The sequence below is a fragment of the Myotis brandtii genome, unplaced genomic scaffold, assembly GCF_000412655.1.
Source record: "Myotis brandtii unplaced genomic scaffold, ASM41265v1 scaffold215, whole genome shotgun sequence".
Lineage (NCBI taxonomy): Eukaryota > Metazoa > Chordata > Mammalia > Chiroptera > Vespertilionidae > Myotis > Myotis brandtii.
The window spans coordinates 5,613,491-5,632,796 of record NW_005358043.1 but is presented as its reverse complement, the minus strand read 5'-3'; the positions used below and the strand labels follow the sequence as shown (position 1 = coordinate 5,632,796).

The window sequence follows — 19,306 nt, the reverse complement described above, 5'->3', positions numbered from 1 at the left end:
TAATATCAAAGTATATATGTATGTATGTATGTTTGTATGTATATATAACTCAAGCTTCAGGCCCCTTTTTAGAAAACAGAGGGGCAAAATATATAAACCTTCTTCCTAAGTCTCCCCAAATTTTCTCTATACAAAGGAAAAGTACTTTCCCAAATAACCAGCATTTTTTATTCTTCGCTTTTAAAAATAGACATACTATGCTGAACCTGGAGAGTTCATTATATCTAAAAAATAAAAATGTCTGCAGGTCTTGGTCTATAGGTGCAGATATCTTGTTCCATGAGCTGCCTTGCATTGCGAGATGAACAGAAAACAAATTGAATACATAATTATGTAAATGAAAATCTTTTGATTTTTTTTTTCAATATAACTTGACAGATAAGGAGGACTCTTTTGGAGATGACCCCAGAATAAAATGTTCATCACGATGCCTGAACTGATTTGCAGTGGCCATGTGAAAGGCACTGGGGATGTTAGAGAGAATAGCTTGATTTGGAGTTAAAACTTTGAGGTTCCCTTTGTAAGCAAAGAACAGACCAACAGACTGTAACAACCCAACTTTATTCTTTTCACACATTTCAAACATGTAATTACCAGGAAAAAAGTCCTTTTTTATCATTTGGAATTCTGGTTTTAAAAGTCAACTACAATAATAGCGGTGTAAAGTAGAAACATCAATTTTTTAAGTGGAAGTCTTTTCATATTGCATTTACTATTATGTGCATTATTGATTTTCTTTTCTGGTGTTGTTCCTTGCAGAGAGTGAATCTGTCTTTCGATTTTCCATTTTATGGCCATTTTCTACGTGAAATCACTGTGGCGACGGGGGGTAAGTGGTTTTCTACCCGTTCACCCTAAATAATCTACAGTCTTACTACCGTTATTATTTTTAATTCACTCCATATTTCACGAGGGACATTTATTGGGAAAACCATTGTCTTCTATCATGAAGTCATGGGTATAAATAAAACCTAAGAAAGACTAGTATAGTTATTGGAAAAACTTTTCAGCAAGAAAAAAGAAAGTCGTTATAATAACTTCAACTTAGATTCATCACCTTTGCTTTCCACCTGAGCTTTAATTTGTTTTTGATAGTATGGTGAGACTGCACTAACAGGACTGAAGTAGAAAGAAAAGGTGCTTAAAGAAACTGTTGAGGCATTTTTTAAAATTTTCTTTTAATGTATATAGCTGACATGTATATTAGCTCTATTTGTTTCTTTCCTTTAATGTCACCTGTGTTGAGAGGTTATTGTGTGTGTGTGTGTGTGTGTGTGTGTGTGTGTGTGTGTGTTTAATCCTCGCTGGATATTTTTATTGATTTTAGAGAGAGAGGAAGGGGGAGAGAGAAAGAGAGAAACATCGATGTGAGAGAGAAACATAGATAGGTTGCCTCCCTGACCAGGGATCAAATGCACAACCTAGATATGTGCCCTGACAGGGAATTGAACAGCCCAACCAATTGAGCACCCAGCCTGGGCGACTGACAGCTCATGTGAGAGCTTTAAAAACAAACACTGACATTCAGTTTGAATTCTTTTAGTTTTATTTTTTCCCCACAAACTTTGGAGAATTAGCAATACCCTAGAAAGGCAATTATCATTCTTTATAGTATAACACAGAAGTCAGACATATTTTAATCTTTGAGTATTACTGGCAGAGATAAGCAAAATGCCAAAGAATATCCCTGCAGGCCTAACACAGAGACGTAGAGAAAGTAGAAGACTGAGAGAAAAACATAAAAATGGGAGCATAAGCCAAGAAGCAGTGAAAAGAAATCAGGAGATGTGATGATAAGACTGTAGAGCACCCGTGCCTAAAGCACCACAGGGCAGAGTCCTTCTCTGTCACAGCGTTTCATTATTGCTCTTTTGGATGTGACCCATGTTGCTTACTCTTCCCATATTTTAATATAACGCTTAGGAGATAGATAGGGTTCTGAAAAAGATAGGTAATCAGAAATATTGATGATTAAATAAAAGTTTTTGAGCATCTACTCTGAGCAATGGTAAATATAGCTACTCTGCCTTAGGAATGTACAGCCTAGTACACTATTAGACAAGGGGAAGCTGACTATGGGGAGTTCCTTAGAAAATACACATGATGAAATAAAGGTTTTCAGGAATGATAAAGCTCAAACATCTGTGAGAATTCTTTAAGACTTAAAAAAAATATTGTTTAAGGTATATCTTGAAGGCTATCGCAGTTGCTATGGTCGTGCAGGGAAATAGTGGATTCCCAAGAAGATTATCTCGAGTAATATTCAGAAGAGGAAATAGATACGGTATATTTTTTTATTGTAAATAATTGAGTGTGAGTGAAACTGGGGGTATGTTTACAAGAAGTGTAGCATATTAAGATGAAAATAAGTTGGTTGGGACAGCTTTACATAATGTCTCAGGGTCAATTTGAGTCATTAGTCCTTAATTAGGTAAGTAATCAACTTTAGATAAACATAGACATTTATGTAGTGCCTTAAAGCAGCCTTTTTCAACATTTTTCATCTTATGGCACACATAATTACTAAAATTCTGCAGCACACCAGAAAAATATTAGATATTTTGCCAATCTGACCACAAAAAAGGTATAATTTTGATATTTTGATTCATTCACACCAGAAGGCTATTGCTGTGTTGACTATTGTCTTTTTTATTATTATTATTTGACAATTTAAGGGAAAAGAGATCAGTGCCCCTGACTAAATAGACAGGTATTACATGTTTTAAAAATTCTTGTGGCACATCAGTTGAAAATCGCTGCCTTAAAGTATAAAATAATAACAGAGTTAGTACATATAATTGAAAAAAACATTGCAGTGATTGTGTGACAAATATTGAGAGTTTTGGTGATTCTGTGGATTCAAACCAAGGGAGAGAAATGATGCCATGAACAAAAAATTGCAAACTCAAGCAGAAGAGCTAGTTTTAGGAGAAAACTAAAGGCTTCAGTTCTAAAACTATTAAATTTTGTGGGGAAAAAAAGACTATGTATAAATAAAATTTACACAAAGACCGTCTTTTTTAGCTCAATTTCAACTTCTCAAATTGTTTTATTTTCAAAACTCATGAAGGGGATTCAGCCAATATACTATTAACGTAAGATTTTCCTTAACTGAGTTGGTAGGAAAAAAACAAACAGATGGCTATATTATCTTTATTGCTCTAAGTCTCATTTTCCTTTGAAAAGATTCTCAAAATAAGTAAAAAATATGGTGTCTTGAATCATCTCTCACTTCGCTGAGGAAAATAACTAATGTAAAGAAACTCTTCTTTCTCTATTTAAAATGTGGTCGCATGGAAGTTGCCTGTATAAATCCATGCCCTCTTTATAGAGGCTTAGGCAAGATACTTAAGACATTGAGCTGGGTTTCTTCAGAATGAAACCAGAATCTCTTGCACTTTAATAATTATTCATTCAATCAATATTGATTGAGCTCCTACTATGTGAGAGGCACAGTATATGACACATCAATGTATGCAGAGAAGAATAAATTATGGTTTCTGTTCAGGAGCTTAGAATCTAAGAAGAGAAGGGGCACATGACTAATGGATAAGAGAAGGCCTACTTTCAGTGCTGAAGGAGCAGGAGGTTACTCATTCTTTTATTTTTATTTTTTATTGATTTCAGAGAGAGGAAGGGAGAGGGAGAGTTAGAAACATCAGTGAGAGAGAAACATTGATCGGCTGCCTCCTCCATGCCCTCTACTGGGGGTCGAGCCCCAATCAGAGCATTGCCCTGATCAGGAATTGCACTATGACCTCCTGGTGCATGGGACGATGCTTAACCAACTGAGCCACACCAGCTGGGCTGATGGTTGCTCATTCTTTGGACCAATCAAGTACAGGTTTGTGAAAAAAGCTAACATTAAATATTGGCCTTATTGGCATTTGAGTAGGTAAAGAGGCAGGTAGAAAAGAGATGGATAGAGAGGGACATTTTAGACAAGGGGATGCTGAGCTCTGTGACAGCACTGAGATCATAATGAGCACATTTGAAGTTCCATCAAGTAAGTCTGCATGTTTTGAATGGAGAATTGGAGTAAGAGACTACTGAAGGAGAAGCTGGGAAGAGGGGTGTGAAGAACTTGAACGTTAGAAATTTGGGTAATAGCCAGCAAGCACTGGATTTCTGTGAGAAAAGAACAGATCCGGCCTGCTCTGGCAGTGGAGAGCAGGGTAGTGTGTGGGGGTGAAGACAAAGAGAACATTAGCACCAGGTTTTTCAGTATTTCTGTATATCGAGTGCCTGAACTGGGATGTGTGCAATGGAGGAGGAAAAGGACCCGGTGCAAGACACATCATTTGAGTTGTTTAATCACTGCGGTTGCAAAGATTTCTAGCCAAAAAGATCCAATGAATAAAAGCTAAGAATACTTAAAAGAGGACTTGTGAACCACAGACTTCTGATGGATCTCTTCTGTGATCGGCTAGGTACTATCAGCAGACAGACCTGCCCAATAAAGGCTTATCACCTTACAAATCTTGAAAGTGTTGTTAACTGCGAAAGGCTTGGCAGAAAAATAGAAGCCACAGTCAGATTAATATAAAGTGTACTGCAGGCCGTTCCAAATAGATTGTAGACGGAGATTTTTAAGTAGGAACACATAGGTTTCTACGAAACTAAAATGAATAGACATATTCTCCACTGTGTCTACAAATTCTTCTTGAGCTGGTTTTAACATTGGCTTTGGGGAAAAGAAAGTAAAATGTAAAAATGGATATTTTAAACTACAGTTTCCTTCCTTCCTGCCTTACTGTTTTCCCTTTTCCCACGCCTCCCTTAAAATATTTCCTCCCCACCCTCTCTCTTTTTCTCTCTCCTTCTCTTACTCTCCGCTCCTTCATAGACACAAATTTATTTAAAAATGAAATGAACTTGAAGATAATGTCTTGTGTTATTGTTAGGATCAATAACATTTTAAAACAGAAAATAGTTTAAAAATACAGATATATACATAATTTACTATGACCCATCTTTTTTTATTATGAATGAACAAATTTTCAGTTAAATTGTAAATAAAAAGTAAGTACCTGGTCATTTATCTATAAACTACAAAAATGAATCTTTGCTTATTAAGCACTTTAATTTTGTTTCAAAAGCTTTAATCATCCACACAATAATGCACAAAATGAATTGGAAGTACCATCCTATTTTCTGGTTCACTGGTAGCACAATCTGAATGCATTAATTTATCTCTCTATTTAAAAAATACTTTAGAATATAAATATTCCAAGCATTAAAAAAGCTAGTCTGCTATGCATTTTATAAAAGTGTTTTCATTAATGGCATCAATAGTTTGTATTGTTTTTGTATCACATGGCCTTTTATTTTCCTATACCAATACTTTAATTGGTTCTATTTTATTATTAGGCTGCTAAGGTTACCTTTTAAATGCTTCAAAAAGTAGATTTAAGCTTGAAGATTTGATTTTTAATTCCTGCAACCATCACTAGTAATGATACTTTTCATGAGTCCATCATGGGGACACATAACTATGAGAAAAAAGGGTGGGGTGCAGTGGGTAAAGGCTGCTTAGATAATGGGGAAGAGAAGAGGTGAAGTCATCCAGATAATTCTGGCACCAAAATTTAAGTATGTAGATGGATGCTGATTCTTCATTAAAATAGCGTGTGGAATTGCAGGCAATTGTACAGGAAATTAGGAATAAAAAATTATATGAATTAAAAAGATAATAATGAACATGTTTTGCTTACATTGATTGTATAAAGGATTTGCCCTCCCTTTCTTCCTACACAAATTCCTAGTTGGAGGTTTAATAAGAAAAGCATTTAGAATTAAATCTATTTTATTTTGCCACATGGTAATTAATAAAATATAAGATATTCATTAAGTAATCAGTTTTTAATATCTGGAAAGTTAATACGTGAAATTAAAAAATAATAAACAGGCAAAAATAAAATAAAAATCTCCCTTCCTCCCCTGCCTACTAGTTCTCTAGCCCCCTCCCAAGAAAAAGCAACCATTACTCTTTGAGGTATGTGTGTTTCTTTTAATTCAAATTTGGACTAATTTTCTATAACTGGTCAAAATAATTAGTGTTTTTTTTTCCCCTTTAAATTCCCAATAAGAAAGGTTAAAATGTAGAACATATTATTTTGATTGTTTTTTTAGGAAGTATATTATCAAATGTTTCAGTTCTTTTTTGTTTAAACTATCAAATAGTAATATTTTAGTTCCAAATAATACTCCATACTTTTTAGAGGAACTTGATTATAAATAGTTATAAAGGTTTTTAGGAGCAGTGGAGAGTTATTACTCATATGATCAATTTATAAATATCAACCTCCATTGTCTTTCAAGTATGTAATCTCTATAACAGAACTTGATGTATGCATTAACTTCCTGAATGTAGTGAAAAAGTGAATGGAGTTATTTTGTCTTTTTTATTATTATCAACACAGAGCAGAGATTATGATTATCTGGTTATCTGATGCATGAAGGGAAGATACTGAAGGAATACATGCTGGACAAAAGTCAATCCATTCCAATTTGGTTCACTAATTTCAAGTAACAAACTCAGGTCTCAAGGACTCCTGGGCAGAGGGATAAATTGTGTGATGTCTGCTATGTGGTATCTAAATGATTCTCTGTGATTTACCTCTGAAAACCAGACAGTTCTTTTGAGCTTCCTCCTTGATCATTAACTCTAGTGTCTAGAATCCTGCAATATATTCAGCAGACTCAACAACATTACTGCATTTCTTTTCCTGGTGGCTTTATGAATTGCATAATTACCAGCCCTTTTGTTTCTACTATGTATCAACAAGGCGTTTTTCATTAGTGCTGGCTTTTGTGGATGGGGGTGAAGTGTCCTTCAAGATTAGAACAGCAGGAGACTCAGAGAGGGGCCACCCAAGAGCCAGACTTGAGTCAGTAGGCATAAACAAGAAAAATACCAGAGGTAGAAATGTGGGTAGAATGAAGGAGGACACTTAACAGAAAAGCAAATGACAGGACCTTTGGTACACGGTGCATACTTCTTGATTAGGGACAGGAGTGGGGGAAGGCTAATCAGCGGAGATGTGGGTCTGGGTAAAAAGTAAAATTTTTCCCCCCGAGGCTCATCGTATTCCATTGTCATAGCAGCTACAGAGGAATCTACTTGTCAGTAGTGTTTGGACATTCACTTAGGAAAATTTGCCTCAGGAAAGCACCTTTTATACTCTTGTGAATTCCAGTTTTATTTGAAACATTGGGAACAAGTATTTTTGCTTGCATTCTTCCTTAGTCACTGCATCAATAAATCAGATAAATAACAATATTGCACAGATGCTCAAGTACATCACCCAAGTGAATATGAAGGGAGCCTCATTGACCGTTTAATTAAGAAAGTAACAACACACAGCAGATGCTCTAACACAATTCAATCCTGTAAAAGAAGGAAAAATGCAAAAAAAAATAAAACACTAAACAATGCAGGTCTGACTCTAGTTCTTTCCATTTCAGGAATGAGTTCCAAAGAGCTCCCTCAATTCTTGCTGAAGCCAGCAACTGAAATTCATTTTCTTGAAGAAGCACTCTGGCGTCTAGGTTAAGATAACACAATTTTGATTCAGAATGTGTGGGCCCTTAAGTCAAGCCAGTCATAACTGTGTGATTGTTAGAATATTACTTAAACTCTCTTGTCTCAGTTTCCCAATCTGTAATATAGCATAATAAAAGTACCTTGATCATAAGATTTTTTTAAAATAATACATGTTGTAAACTGCTTCCTAGAAAATACTACAGAAATAGCATATATTATTATTACTATACTAGAGGCCCAGTGCACGGATTAGTGCACTGGTTGGGGGCATGGTCTGCAGGGATCAGCCTGCTGTGGGAGCGCCGCTCATCCTGGTCAGCTGAGCAGTGCTCCCACTGTGGGAGCACACTGACCACCAGGGGGAAGCTCCAGCATTGAGAGTCTGCCCCCTGGTGGTCACTGCGCGTCATAGCGACTGGTTGACTGGTCATTCTTATTGTTCTGCTGTTCAGTCACTGGGCTTTTATATATAGAGATTTTTGTATGTAGGTGTTCTCCTTTCTTCCTTTTCAAAATACTTTCTCTGTAAAGGTGGGCTTGCTTGTTAGTTTGTCTATTATTTTCTTTGATGGCATTATGCACAGCACAGGGGGTGTTTAGGGACTTAACTCACCATCACTTCTAACTGCTCCTGTTAAAGGCTGACTCATCCATTCATGACTGGGAGGTATAGTAAGTAGTCTGCAGAGGATCTGAGATGTCCTCTTGATCAGCATGGGATATGTCTGTCATCTCTAAGTGCAGTGCAGAATCTCCACTAAAGACCACACAATGTGACATTCTGTGAATCTATGACTACCCGAAAGTCTTAGAAAAGTCAGCAATTTTGTAACACATGGTAGAATAATTTTATAGTTTCTCTAATTGTGATATCTTTGGTCATAACCGGGTAACAGGCATTAGTATAATCATAAGGCCACATATATCACTTGCTTCTTATTCTGTCCTTTGTATTGCAAGGACATTGAGAACAAGTCATCCAAAGCATAAAGTTAGTTATGAGTAAAATGATAGGGATAGAAGATGCACATTCTCCCAGTAGCATCAGGCTGCCTTTCATAAAATTGAGATTCACTTAACTGCTAATAATCCAGTTTGAGAATATATTAAAGACCCACTCTGAATGTAAATTAAATATTTGTTCAGTTATATTTATGTGTGATGTTTTGCCTTTGAATTAGGAGGCAGATATCCTTATGTGTACATATTATTTCAATTCTACCTTTATTTTCAGGATTTTTTCCTCATTAAAAAAAATGTCACAGAAAACCAGTAGGTATAATGTCAAAACAGCTCAAAATTATGTTCTCAGTTCAACTGATAAGCTCTGGAGCTGAGACACAATATAAAAAATTAACCCTAAACATTTTGTTGACTATTTCTAATGGGGTTATGACGGGTTTAGATGATCTTGTTGATCTGACTAGCCTGAAGACCACAGAGAGACTTTCATTTAATTTGCTTGAATTATTGTTCAAGTGAGGATTTTTTCTGCTGAAGGCAAAAAAGAAGGGAAAAATGCCTTTAGTTGTTTTATTATCAATTTTCACAGCTTTAAAAAGAAAGCATCCATTCAGTTAATAGCTTGCAGAAAAAAATCACAGCATTTATAGACTAATCCAGAAAAAAAGAAAATTAAGATAATTTAGAACAATTAAATTTTGCAAAACAAATGCAAGATAGTGAAACTTTTCTTCTTTAATTGCAGTAAAATATGCATAGCATAAAATTTATGACTTACAGATTTACTGTTTATGAAGTTTTAGTCATTGAGCTCAGCTCAGAATAAATTTTTCCTTTGACAAGTGGCAGTCTTTTTAGGTAATCTATAAATCAGTCTGAGTAACTGAGACACCCTGCAGAAGCTGGGTACATGGCTCATTTCAGTGAAGGCATAGAGTCGGGGACTGAGCAGGTCAGATGCCATGAAGTCCAGACGGCAGGATTCCTCAAAATGGACAGCTGTACAGGACAACAGACAGCTGTTGGCCAGTTTCAGTAAATACACTATTAGACAGATCTTGTCTAAATAAAACTGGTCTAATGGGATAGCCCACAAATACCCCAATCTAGTATTTGGTCAAGACTATGGAGAATGAAGAACTTCAGGACCAGCTCCTGAAGTTGCTCTGTAGGCAATGGTAGAGATAAGGAACTGCAGTAGCTCTGGGTCTGTGAAACTATCTCTTTTGAGAAATCTGTGACTTTTTAATATTGTCCAAGTGGCTTCCTTATTTCACAGTCTTCCTTGTCCACTAAATAACTGTGTTCTGTATACATACAGAATATACACATTTCTTGCTTTTTCTATACACGTAGAGATGACACACCTCTCTGCTCAAGGACAGAAGCATGCATTTATTTTTCCTCTGGAGGCAGTGGGTTGTTCATACAAGGGTCCTACAGCATTTCTCCTGAAGCTTGGCACCATTAGTGCCAAGTTCCCACCTATGGGGGAATAGGAGGAAGCTGCTATTCAATTCAGTTTTAAAAATCTTATTTTATAGACTAAACTGTAACTCTGTTTAACATTCCATGCTTAGCAGGTGGCTGCCACTGAACTGATAAAAGGTTAGAATGAATAACAGAATCTACCTCAGAATTACCTGGAGCGTTTTCTTTAAATGTGAAGATCTGGGCCCTGCACCAGACCTACTTACACCGGCTGATCTAGAATTTCTATTGGGGAGAGGGGCAAGGACTCAGTGATCTGGTTAAAAGATGAAGGGAAGAGAAGGATGAACCCACTTAAGGGTCCTTGTGGTGAGTTTGCATTAACATGCACACTGGTTTTGCCTGGGGTCTGTTTTATTTCAATAAAAATAACAACATATTCTAATGGTTCATATTTCAAAATGCATGTATGAGTTGTGATTTTACTTCTTATTATTTTATTTGGGGAGACATGAGGCAAGTGATGTGGATCGTGGAGACTAAAAGCCCCAGCCACCTCTAGGCACCACCACTCCCTAGTCAATTAGAAATTCTGGCAACAAGATTCGAGAATCTGATTTTCAAAAATTCCTCGGGTTATGCTTGTTAAAGGGACAAAACACATTCTAAGAAAAAGAGTGCCTTTATGTAACATCTGGTCAGTGGAGGCTCTGTAGTAAAAACGAACTTATAAAAATCTTTCTACTTACACCTGTTACACATGGAGAAAGCAATTAGAGGTTTTAGGCAGAAGTTCAACTACAGCTGCCTATAAACCATAAAACAGCGGTTCTCAACCTGTGGGTCACGACCCCTTTGGGGGTCGAATGACCCTTTCACAGGGGTCGCCTAAGACCATCGGAAAACACATATATAATTGCATATTGTTTTGTGATTAATCACTATGCTTTAATTATGTTCAATTTGTAACAATGAGATTGGGGGTCACCACAACATGAGGAACTGTATTAAAGGGTCGCGGCATTAGGAAGGTTGAGAACCACTGCCATAAAAGGAAAAAAGTCACTGCTCATCCCCTAGACAGCTGACCTAATTACTTTCTTGTAATAGTCTGCTTGACAGGTCAAGATTTAGACGACATGCACCGGGTTGTTCTTACAAGGCTCAGTGTCACCTCTGTTTTGTGTCTGTCTCCCAGAGTCTTTCACTGGGGACATGTATTTGTTTTCATTTTGTTGTGGTTTGGCAGCATTTAAAGATAGTTTGTGCCTGATGTCTTTCATTAACTTTTCCCCAAATCTATGCTCTATGCTATAATATAGCTTATCCCTCCTACCCTGTTCCTTTTTATGTTTCCTTTAAAGATTACTCTTTTTTAAAATTTTTATTAAATATATTGGAATGACATTGGTTAATAAACTTATATAGACTTCGCGTGTACAATTTCTATGATACATCATCGGTATATTGCATTGTGTGTTCACCTCCTAAAGTCAAATCTCCTTTCATCATCATACATATGCCCCTCTTTGCCCTTTAGTACCTCTCCCCCTAAACCCTCCCTTTCCTTCTGGTAATCACCATACTGTTATCTATGTCTATGAGTTTTTATTTGTTTGCTAGTCTTGTTTCATTTGTAGCTTTCAGTCTTATATCCCACATATGAGTGTATCATATGGTTCTTGACTTTTCCATCTGACATTTCATTTAGAATAATTTCTCGAGATTCATCCATGTTGTCGCAAATGGCATTATTTCATCTTTTTTATAGCTGAGTAGTATTCCATTATCTATACTAATAAAAGGGTAATATGCTAATTAGACCGGGAGACCTTCGAGATGTCCTTCCAGACAAAGGGTAATATGCTAATTAGACCAGGAGACCTTCCGGGAGACCTTCCAGATATCTTTCTGTACAATAAAGGCATGGTGGTGGGGCCAAGGCAGAGGCAGTTAGGGGCGATCAGGTCGGCAGGGGAGGGCAGTTGGGAGCAATCAGGCCAGCAGGAGAGGGCAGTTGGGGACAACAGGCTGGCGGGGGGTGGCAGTTGGAGGCAAGCAGGCTGGCAAAACAGGGCAGTTGGGGGCAAGCAGGCCGGCAGGGGGGGCAGTTGGGGGTAAACAGGCTGGCAGGCAGAGTGGTTAGGGGTGATCAGGCAGGCAGGCAGTTTTTTTTAAACAGGCTGGCAGGCAGAGTGGTTAGGGGTGATCAGGCAGGCAGGCAGATGAGAGGTTAGGAGCCAGCGGTCCCAGATTGCAAGAGAAATATCAGATTGGAGAGGGTGCAGGCCAGACTGAGGGACACCCCCACCCTCATGCATGAATTTCATGCACCGGGCTACTAGTTTATTCATAAAGGTACATATACCTTTATGTTCATTGCAGCATTATTCACAGTAGCCAAGTCATGAAAACAAATTGTGTGTTTTTTAAGTGAGTCTGAATATACTTGCTAGTATTTCCCTAATGCTCACCATAGATTGACAGTCTCCTCCCAGCTTGTTTGAAATGTAAATTTTGGGGTAGCCTTTTCAAATTAACATTATAGGCATATGCTATGTGAATAAGATCTCAAAGGGGGCATAGAAAACTTTTTTAATTTTCCCCTTCAATAGTAGGATTTAATAAGACAGTATCTGTCACAACCATCTCATTCAAATAATGAATAACATTTGTAGTAGCTCCTTCAAAATCAAGCCTTCATCGTACCACAACAGTTAACTTCAGAGAAGTGATGTAAATGGCAGCCTGAGTAACTGCTGTAACTTACACTTGGCTTATATTAAAATAAATGTCTTTTCTAAAATTAAAGTCTTCTGTGTGAGATCTTTTGTGTCTTAAATATAAGACAAAGGATGTATAAAAATGATTTTTTTTCAAATTTTAAAGGTTAAAGAATAAATTCATAAATAAGAAGGAGCTTTCAAAAGTCCCCAGTCTTGGAAAGGCAGAATTAAAAATAAAAATGTCAAAAATACCATTATGGAGGCCTCGATTTTGTGATATCAATCTAGTTTAGGTTGTTAGTTAAAGTGCACGTGGCCCATTATTTCCTATAGGAGTAAAGTTTGCTTCCTCTAAGCCTACAAGGGCCTGCACAGACCCAGAATTTTAAATGGGAACCACATTTAGGTTTGTAGACTCCACCCAAATGCCCATGTTTTGGCTTGAAGAAGAGGTCTTCATTTGTGCTGTCCAGCTTGAAGATATTGAGTATCTATCTGAAACTCAGAGAATATTGAAGATAATTCATTAACACTGAATACTTTGGATGAAAATGCGTAGCTTACTGAACAGCTTAAACATTTTTCAAGTTGTGTTGGTCATTTTCATATAGCAAAGTACAATTCATTATGCTCATTCCATTTGCCTTGCACTGAGAGTATCTTCAAGCCAAAAAATACCAATGATGCTCAGTGAGATATTTGTTTGTTGAGCTACATACGCAAAACACTGAGTGATCTTACAGCCCCTGGGACCTGCTAACCTTAAGTGATTTTTCTTCCTCCACTAGATGAAGTTTAAGCATTTAGACCTTGACATTTGGCAGTTGGACACACTATTCCTGATGAAGAGACACTTGGTAGTAATGAAAAAATAATTTCTTAATCTAATGAAGTAGATAATTTAAAACTAGGGGCAATATATTTACAGTTTGTTCAAAAAGAAAAAAAAATAGGCTGCATTTAGGAGTCATGTTTCTGTTAGTGGACTATGGCCTCCATAGCCTGCATTTATTTCATTAGAATCTTTTTATTACTGATTTCCCTGCTACTTCTGACATCCTAGAAGTGCCCCAGTGTTTTAATCAAGCATATGCTGGTATGGTATTTGGTCACACCACCTGATAGTGCCTTAACTTGAATGCTAATGAACTACATTTTAGCCTGTATAGAATGAAATAAATACATATATAAATTCTCATAATATAGGCTTTAAAAATAACTATACCTTTTTTCCATAAAATCAAAATTATCTAAACAGCAATGGGTCAAAAAGTGAAAATTTAAGTACTTTATGGTACTAGGGACTGAGGTGGCCTGGAGGTATTTCAAATATACTTTAACTCTGTTTCTCACAAGTGGTTCTAAGTGTAGATTAAGGATTCCCCCTAATGCTGCACTTTCTGTGCCAATGCTTACTTTTACATAGCTGAAGGAGCAAAATGATTGCAATATGTATTAAATTAATTTTTAGGGGGAACTCCAAAAGAAAATTAGGATTTATAGCCATGCATTTAAGAAGAAAGCAGAATTATGAGTGAATGAGATATTTTTCTGGGTTGAAGAGAAGTATTGAGGCTCAATGTTGTAGTGAACATATTGTTAGTACTAGAGTACATTATTTACGAGGAACAATGCTGGGCACTATTGATGAGACATACCAAAAGGCATGGTCTCTGTTTCCAAGAGAGGTAGAGATATATAATATACCTGTACAGGTGTACTGTGGTATACCTACAGTAGTCCATTCATATCTGCCAGCAGATAGACAGCAGAGTGTATTGGTTAAAGGTGCAAACTGTAGAGTAATATGGCCTTGGTTCAAACCCTGCCTCTGCAATTAATAGTTTTGTGCCGTAGTTTTCTTATATATAAATTGGGTATTTCAGTAGCAGCTAACATACAAATTGTTGTGAGAATTAAATGCTACAATACATATAATGTGCATAGAATAGTCCTCAGCAAATGCTAAGCTCTCAATAAAGGTTAAATAACTTTTATATTTGCTAAATAATATATCTTTTTCACAATTTAAGGCTATTGCTACAGCATATAATTTCCCCCCAAAATTATATTTGATCTTGTTTAAAGAACATAGCTGCTGGATTTTGGGACACAAATGAAGTCATAACTAGTCCAGCATGTCTTCCCACAGTGGACAATTCAGTACTTAGGCAAAACCATAAATAATACATGTCATGGACCTTCAGAATTACTCACAAATAGGCAAAAGAGGAAATGTTACATTAGTTAGGTTCAAAGGTTTGCTGCTAAATTCACACACACACACACACACACACACACACACACACACACACACGCCACACATTGTAAAGACATTACCAAAAGCTTTGAGAGCCCAGATTTTAAGAAACAAAAACAACAATTAATTTCTACTACATGCATCGTGGTTTATGGAATAGCAGCATTTGATTTAAAGCCAGAATAGGGGTTTGGTAGGCTGAGAATCTGGGGAAGGGCATGTCAGGCAGAGGAAGTAGAAACACACGTAAACTGTTTACAGCCATGTGGAGAGTGATGAGTGGTCCAGTGACTTGTGCATGAGGCAAATGGAGATATTTGCTAAGAGATTAGGTCAAGTAGATAGCTTAGAGGCATTATAAGTAAGTCCTTGAAGGAGAAGGTTGAACTTTAGTAACCAATAAGGTGGAGTCATTGAAGGTTGTATGGATAGAAAGGAGGATCCAGGCTGAAAAGCTGAGCTGCTGGAAAGCAACACTATTGTCTGGTTCCAAAACAATGGGACCAAAATTGGGCCAAGACAGAAGACTAGAAAGGAGGGGATTGAGAGGGGTGACAGTTAACTGACAGATCTCTTACACAGGGCAGTTCATTGAGAGTGGAAGAGAACCCACCGAGATCGTTAATTGATATAAGAACCACAGGATAAACAACACTCTGATGCATTTGGTTAGAGTCTTACCTTTATTTTCATATGGGCTCCATCTTGCCTTGGTAAAGATAAAAATCAGCAATGACTCCTCATTCCATTGTGTGTGTTTTTTCAAGACCTTTTTGCAGTTGGGTAAAGAAGAAAGAAAAGCCCAAGTTCCCTTGACTGACACCCACTGGTAAATAAACCATGGGGCTTGGGCAGTAGCATTGCCTTTGGCACAGTTGAGTGTCAGGGAGGTTGGCTCACCACAAATGAAGCTGAGCCTTCACCACTGGGTAAGCCAGGCGACCTAAGTGCTGGGTGCCCGGTGCCCACAGATGGAAATGGTATACCAATCCTATACCACTTTTTTGGAAGAGAGCATTAGAATGAAAGAGTCAGAAGAGAAAGAAAAAAAGTCCAAGTATTTTCTAGGGGAGTACCAGGCTAGGTATACCAATCCTATACCACTTTTTTGGAAGAGAGCAATAGAATGAAAGAGTCAACAGAGAAAGAAAAAAGTCCAAGTGTTTTCTAGGGGAGTACCAGGTTATTTTTTTTTTAAAGATCAAGCATGATTGCCACCAAAATCAAGTAACAGAAACTATCTTCCATTGAAATAAAGGAAAAGGCAAAGCTGACATCATTCTTAGATTTACTAACAAGATCTGAAATGACAACAGAGGCTTAGGATGCCATAAAATCTAAGCAAGAAGCAGCCCTGGTAATGAGCAGAATTAATGAGTCAAATGAAGGAAAACTATGATGGGAGATGGGTTGTGTAGTTCTACTTCCATGCCCTGGAGACATGCAGTTTATATATTTAACCTTGTTTTGCTACCTATATATGTTCTTGCTGGTTCGCCTTCCCTTATTTTGTGTTATGTGAATCTAATGTCTAAGCTACAATTAATGCTTTAAACTGAGTCATTTTTGGGGAAGTAAAATCAAAGTTAGAGAAAATTCGAAAATTTTGAAATAGTAGAGTTTTCCTCTGTGTAATATATGAGAATATTCCATAAACATTGCATATATGTTGCACATTGAAGACAAAATGGCTTTGATATAAACTATCTTTACTTAGCTATTTTATTGAAATTCCCAGAAAATAATTACCCACAGCACATATCCTAAAAGGTAATGCTTTGTCACATGTTAATGTTAGTTAAAAAACAACATTATTTTAAAGCATATTAAGAGTAGCATGAGTATGTTGTCCCATTTGTAAAATTTCTAATATTAAGGATTTTTTTTTAGAATATCCAATCAAATGTTGAATGAGTAAAAGTTCAGACATGGTATCCTGAAATAACAGATAATAAGTCATTGTACTACCTGGGTTGCACACAGGATGAATATAACTTTGTGAACTTGGCCGTTGCCAGATGCCCCATGATTTAAGAAATCAATATGCAGATATATTCAGTCTAGAACTCTGGGGATCCAGATGTGAACCTCAATGGGAATGCTGACTTCAACACCCCATTCCTCCTCATCATGGTGTACTCCTCACACTGTGTTCCCAGCTCCATGAACTAAATCCCACCCACTATTTTATTCAGACCTGAAATCTTGCTGTCATTCTTGATTTGTCTCTTCTTACCAAATTCTTGTCACTTCTAATAATTACCAAGTCTTGAAAAATTGCACTTTTGACTCTTTTCCACATACTGTCTTCGTGTCTTCACCTTTACCCTCCCTCCTGGAAAACTCTTGTAGTCTTCTAAGTTATTGTGATTCTTCTATCTTGGCCCTCCAAACTTTTCTCCATATGACAAAATAATTTTTTAAGGTGAGGTTTGTTTTTCTCCTTCAGAATTCATTCCATGAAATAACAACTATTCATTTCTCCAACTTTCTCTCTTACTAGTGGCCTGGTGCACGGGTTTGTGCACATTGAAAGGAAATTAATTAGAAGAAAGATTTGTGTGGTAATTACGTTACTGCAAAAAATTGCATGTCAAAATAGTATATATAATATAGCATTATAAAATTAAAACACGTGCGTGATTGGCACCAGTGAGAGCTTTATATGTATTGTGCATGTGTGAGTCAATGTTTATTTTTAAATTGCCAGTGCACGTCATATGTACTGGCTGGTCAGACAGATGGACAGTTGGTCATTTAGCCATAAATAGTGAGAGAGAGAGAGCGCGAGAGAGAGAGATTGAATATCCCTCCTGTACCAAGTTTAAGCAATTTAAAAACCTCTGGGTTCCAATAACCCAAACCCCTTGTCTCAGGCCTTTCTAACTGCTCCTCCTCAGATTCCTTACCTTTACTATCCCTGCAGATCCTTCAGATCTTAGCTTGATGCATTTCTTCATAAAAAAAAATCCATAAGCCCAAGACTCTGTCAGGTGTTGCTCCAATGTAATATCTAGTACCTGTCCTTGCTTCCTGCTGTGGAGTATCTATTCCTCTGTGCTGCAGCCCCTGCCTTCTGTGTCCTCCTCTTCCCTCTAAACCTCTGAGAGTATGGATGTCAGCCCAGCACCTGGGCCAGTACCTGTCATAGTAAAGGCAGTTAATAAATATTTGTTGGCTAAATACATAGATGAATTTCATAGCTTCAACCACAGCCTTAGACAAATATTTTACTAATACAATATCCATGTCATAATTCCTTCTATTCTCATAATGTGTAAACCTGAAATTATAACTGCATTACTGAAACAAATAAATCTAGGGATAGCATGGTTGCTTATTGCATTCAGCTGCCCTTGATAGAACAACTTCATGAATAAAAGAAAATTGCCATCATATTTATTTTGATTTTCTTCTTCCTTCCTATTTTTATATTACACTATAATTTAGGGGCATGTATGAAAATATCAATAAATTATAGGATGTGAGTCTGTACTGATTGTTTGAGTATATGTCTCTTTTCTAACAATTTGTGTAGGCAAATTTGATTTTCATTGAGGATTCATTACCCTCTCTAAGCTGCCTATGAGCTTTGGTCCCCTCACCACTGGTGCTCACAGTCATGATGGTGTCAGTCTGTGGCTGTCCACATGTGAACTCCCAAGTGCAGGAGTGTTTATTGCTCAGTTAGGGAAATAAACCAGTATTAATTAAAAGAAAATACATTTATCTCATAAATGGGTTATTGCAAAACAAAATCTTTAAGACATATATGGGGAAATGGCTAAAAACAAACAAAAAACTTTGCTTTTAAATTCAGGTGAGCCCAGCTAGTGTGGCTCCATGGTTGAGTGTCAACCCAGGAACCGTAGGTCACCAGTTTGATTCCTGTCAGGGCACATGCCTGGGTTGAGGACTCAATCCCCAGTAGGGGCCATGCAGGAGGCAGTTGATGGATGAAGTTTCTTTCTCATCAATATTTCTCTATATATAAACCTCTCCCATCCTTTCTCTCTAAAAATCAATAGAAACATTTTAAATTCAGGTGAAACCATTTTGTAAGTAGTAGCTCATTCTGCTTGTTTTCCACATTATCTGGAAACAGTATAAGTGGCTAAACAGAAATTTACATTCTGTTCTATATGGAGAAAATGTGGCTATACATAGAGAATACATAGAGAAAACCCAGGAACAGAGCAAGTAATTACAGAATATTTTTCCAGCTATTAAATCTATAAATGGCATCTACATCTGTTAATGAAATAACCATTGGATTTTTAGCTGAAGAAAAGGAATATAATATGTGCCTTGATGAAAGCAATTTTGATATAGATTAAAATTTTGGAGATAATCATCCTTAGCATTAGGTTGTTCCAATTA

General features: G+C 36.9%; 1 protein-coding gene across 1 annotated transcript in view; it reads left to right on the top strand.

Annotated features, from left to right (window-relative positions):
* Nucleotides 1-19,306, top strand: part of PLXDC2 (plexin domain containing 2) — a 451,667-nt gene that overhangs the window by 271,040 nt on the left and 161,321 nt on the right. The window contains exon 4 of the mRNA XM_014539380.1: nucleotides 760-829. Within this exon, the coding sequence (XP_014394866.1) occupies nucleotides 760-829 (70 nt within the window). The remainder of the gene's footprint in view (nucleotides 1-759; nucleotides 830-19,306) is intronic.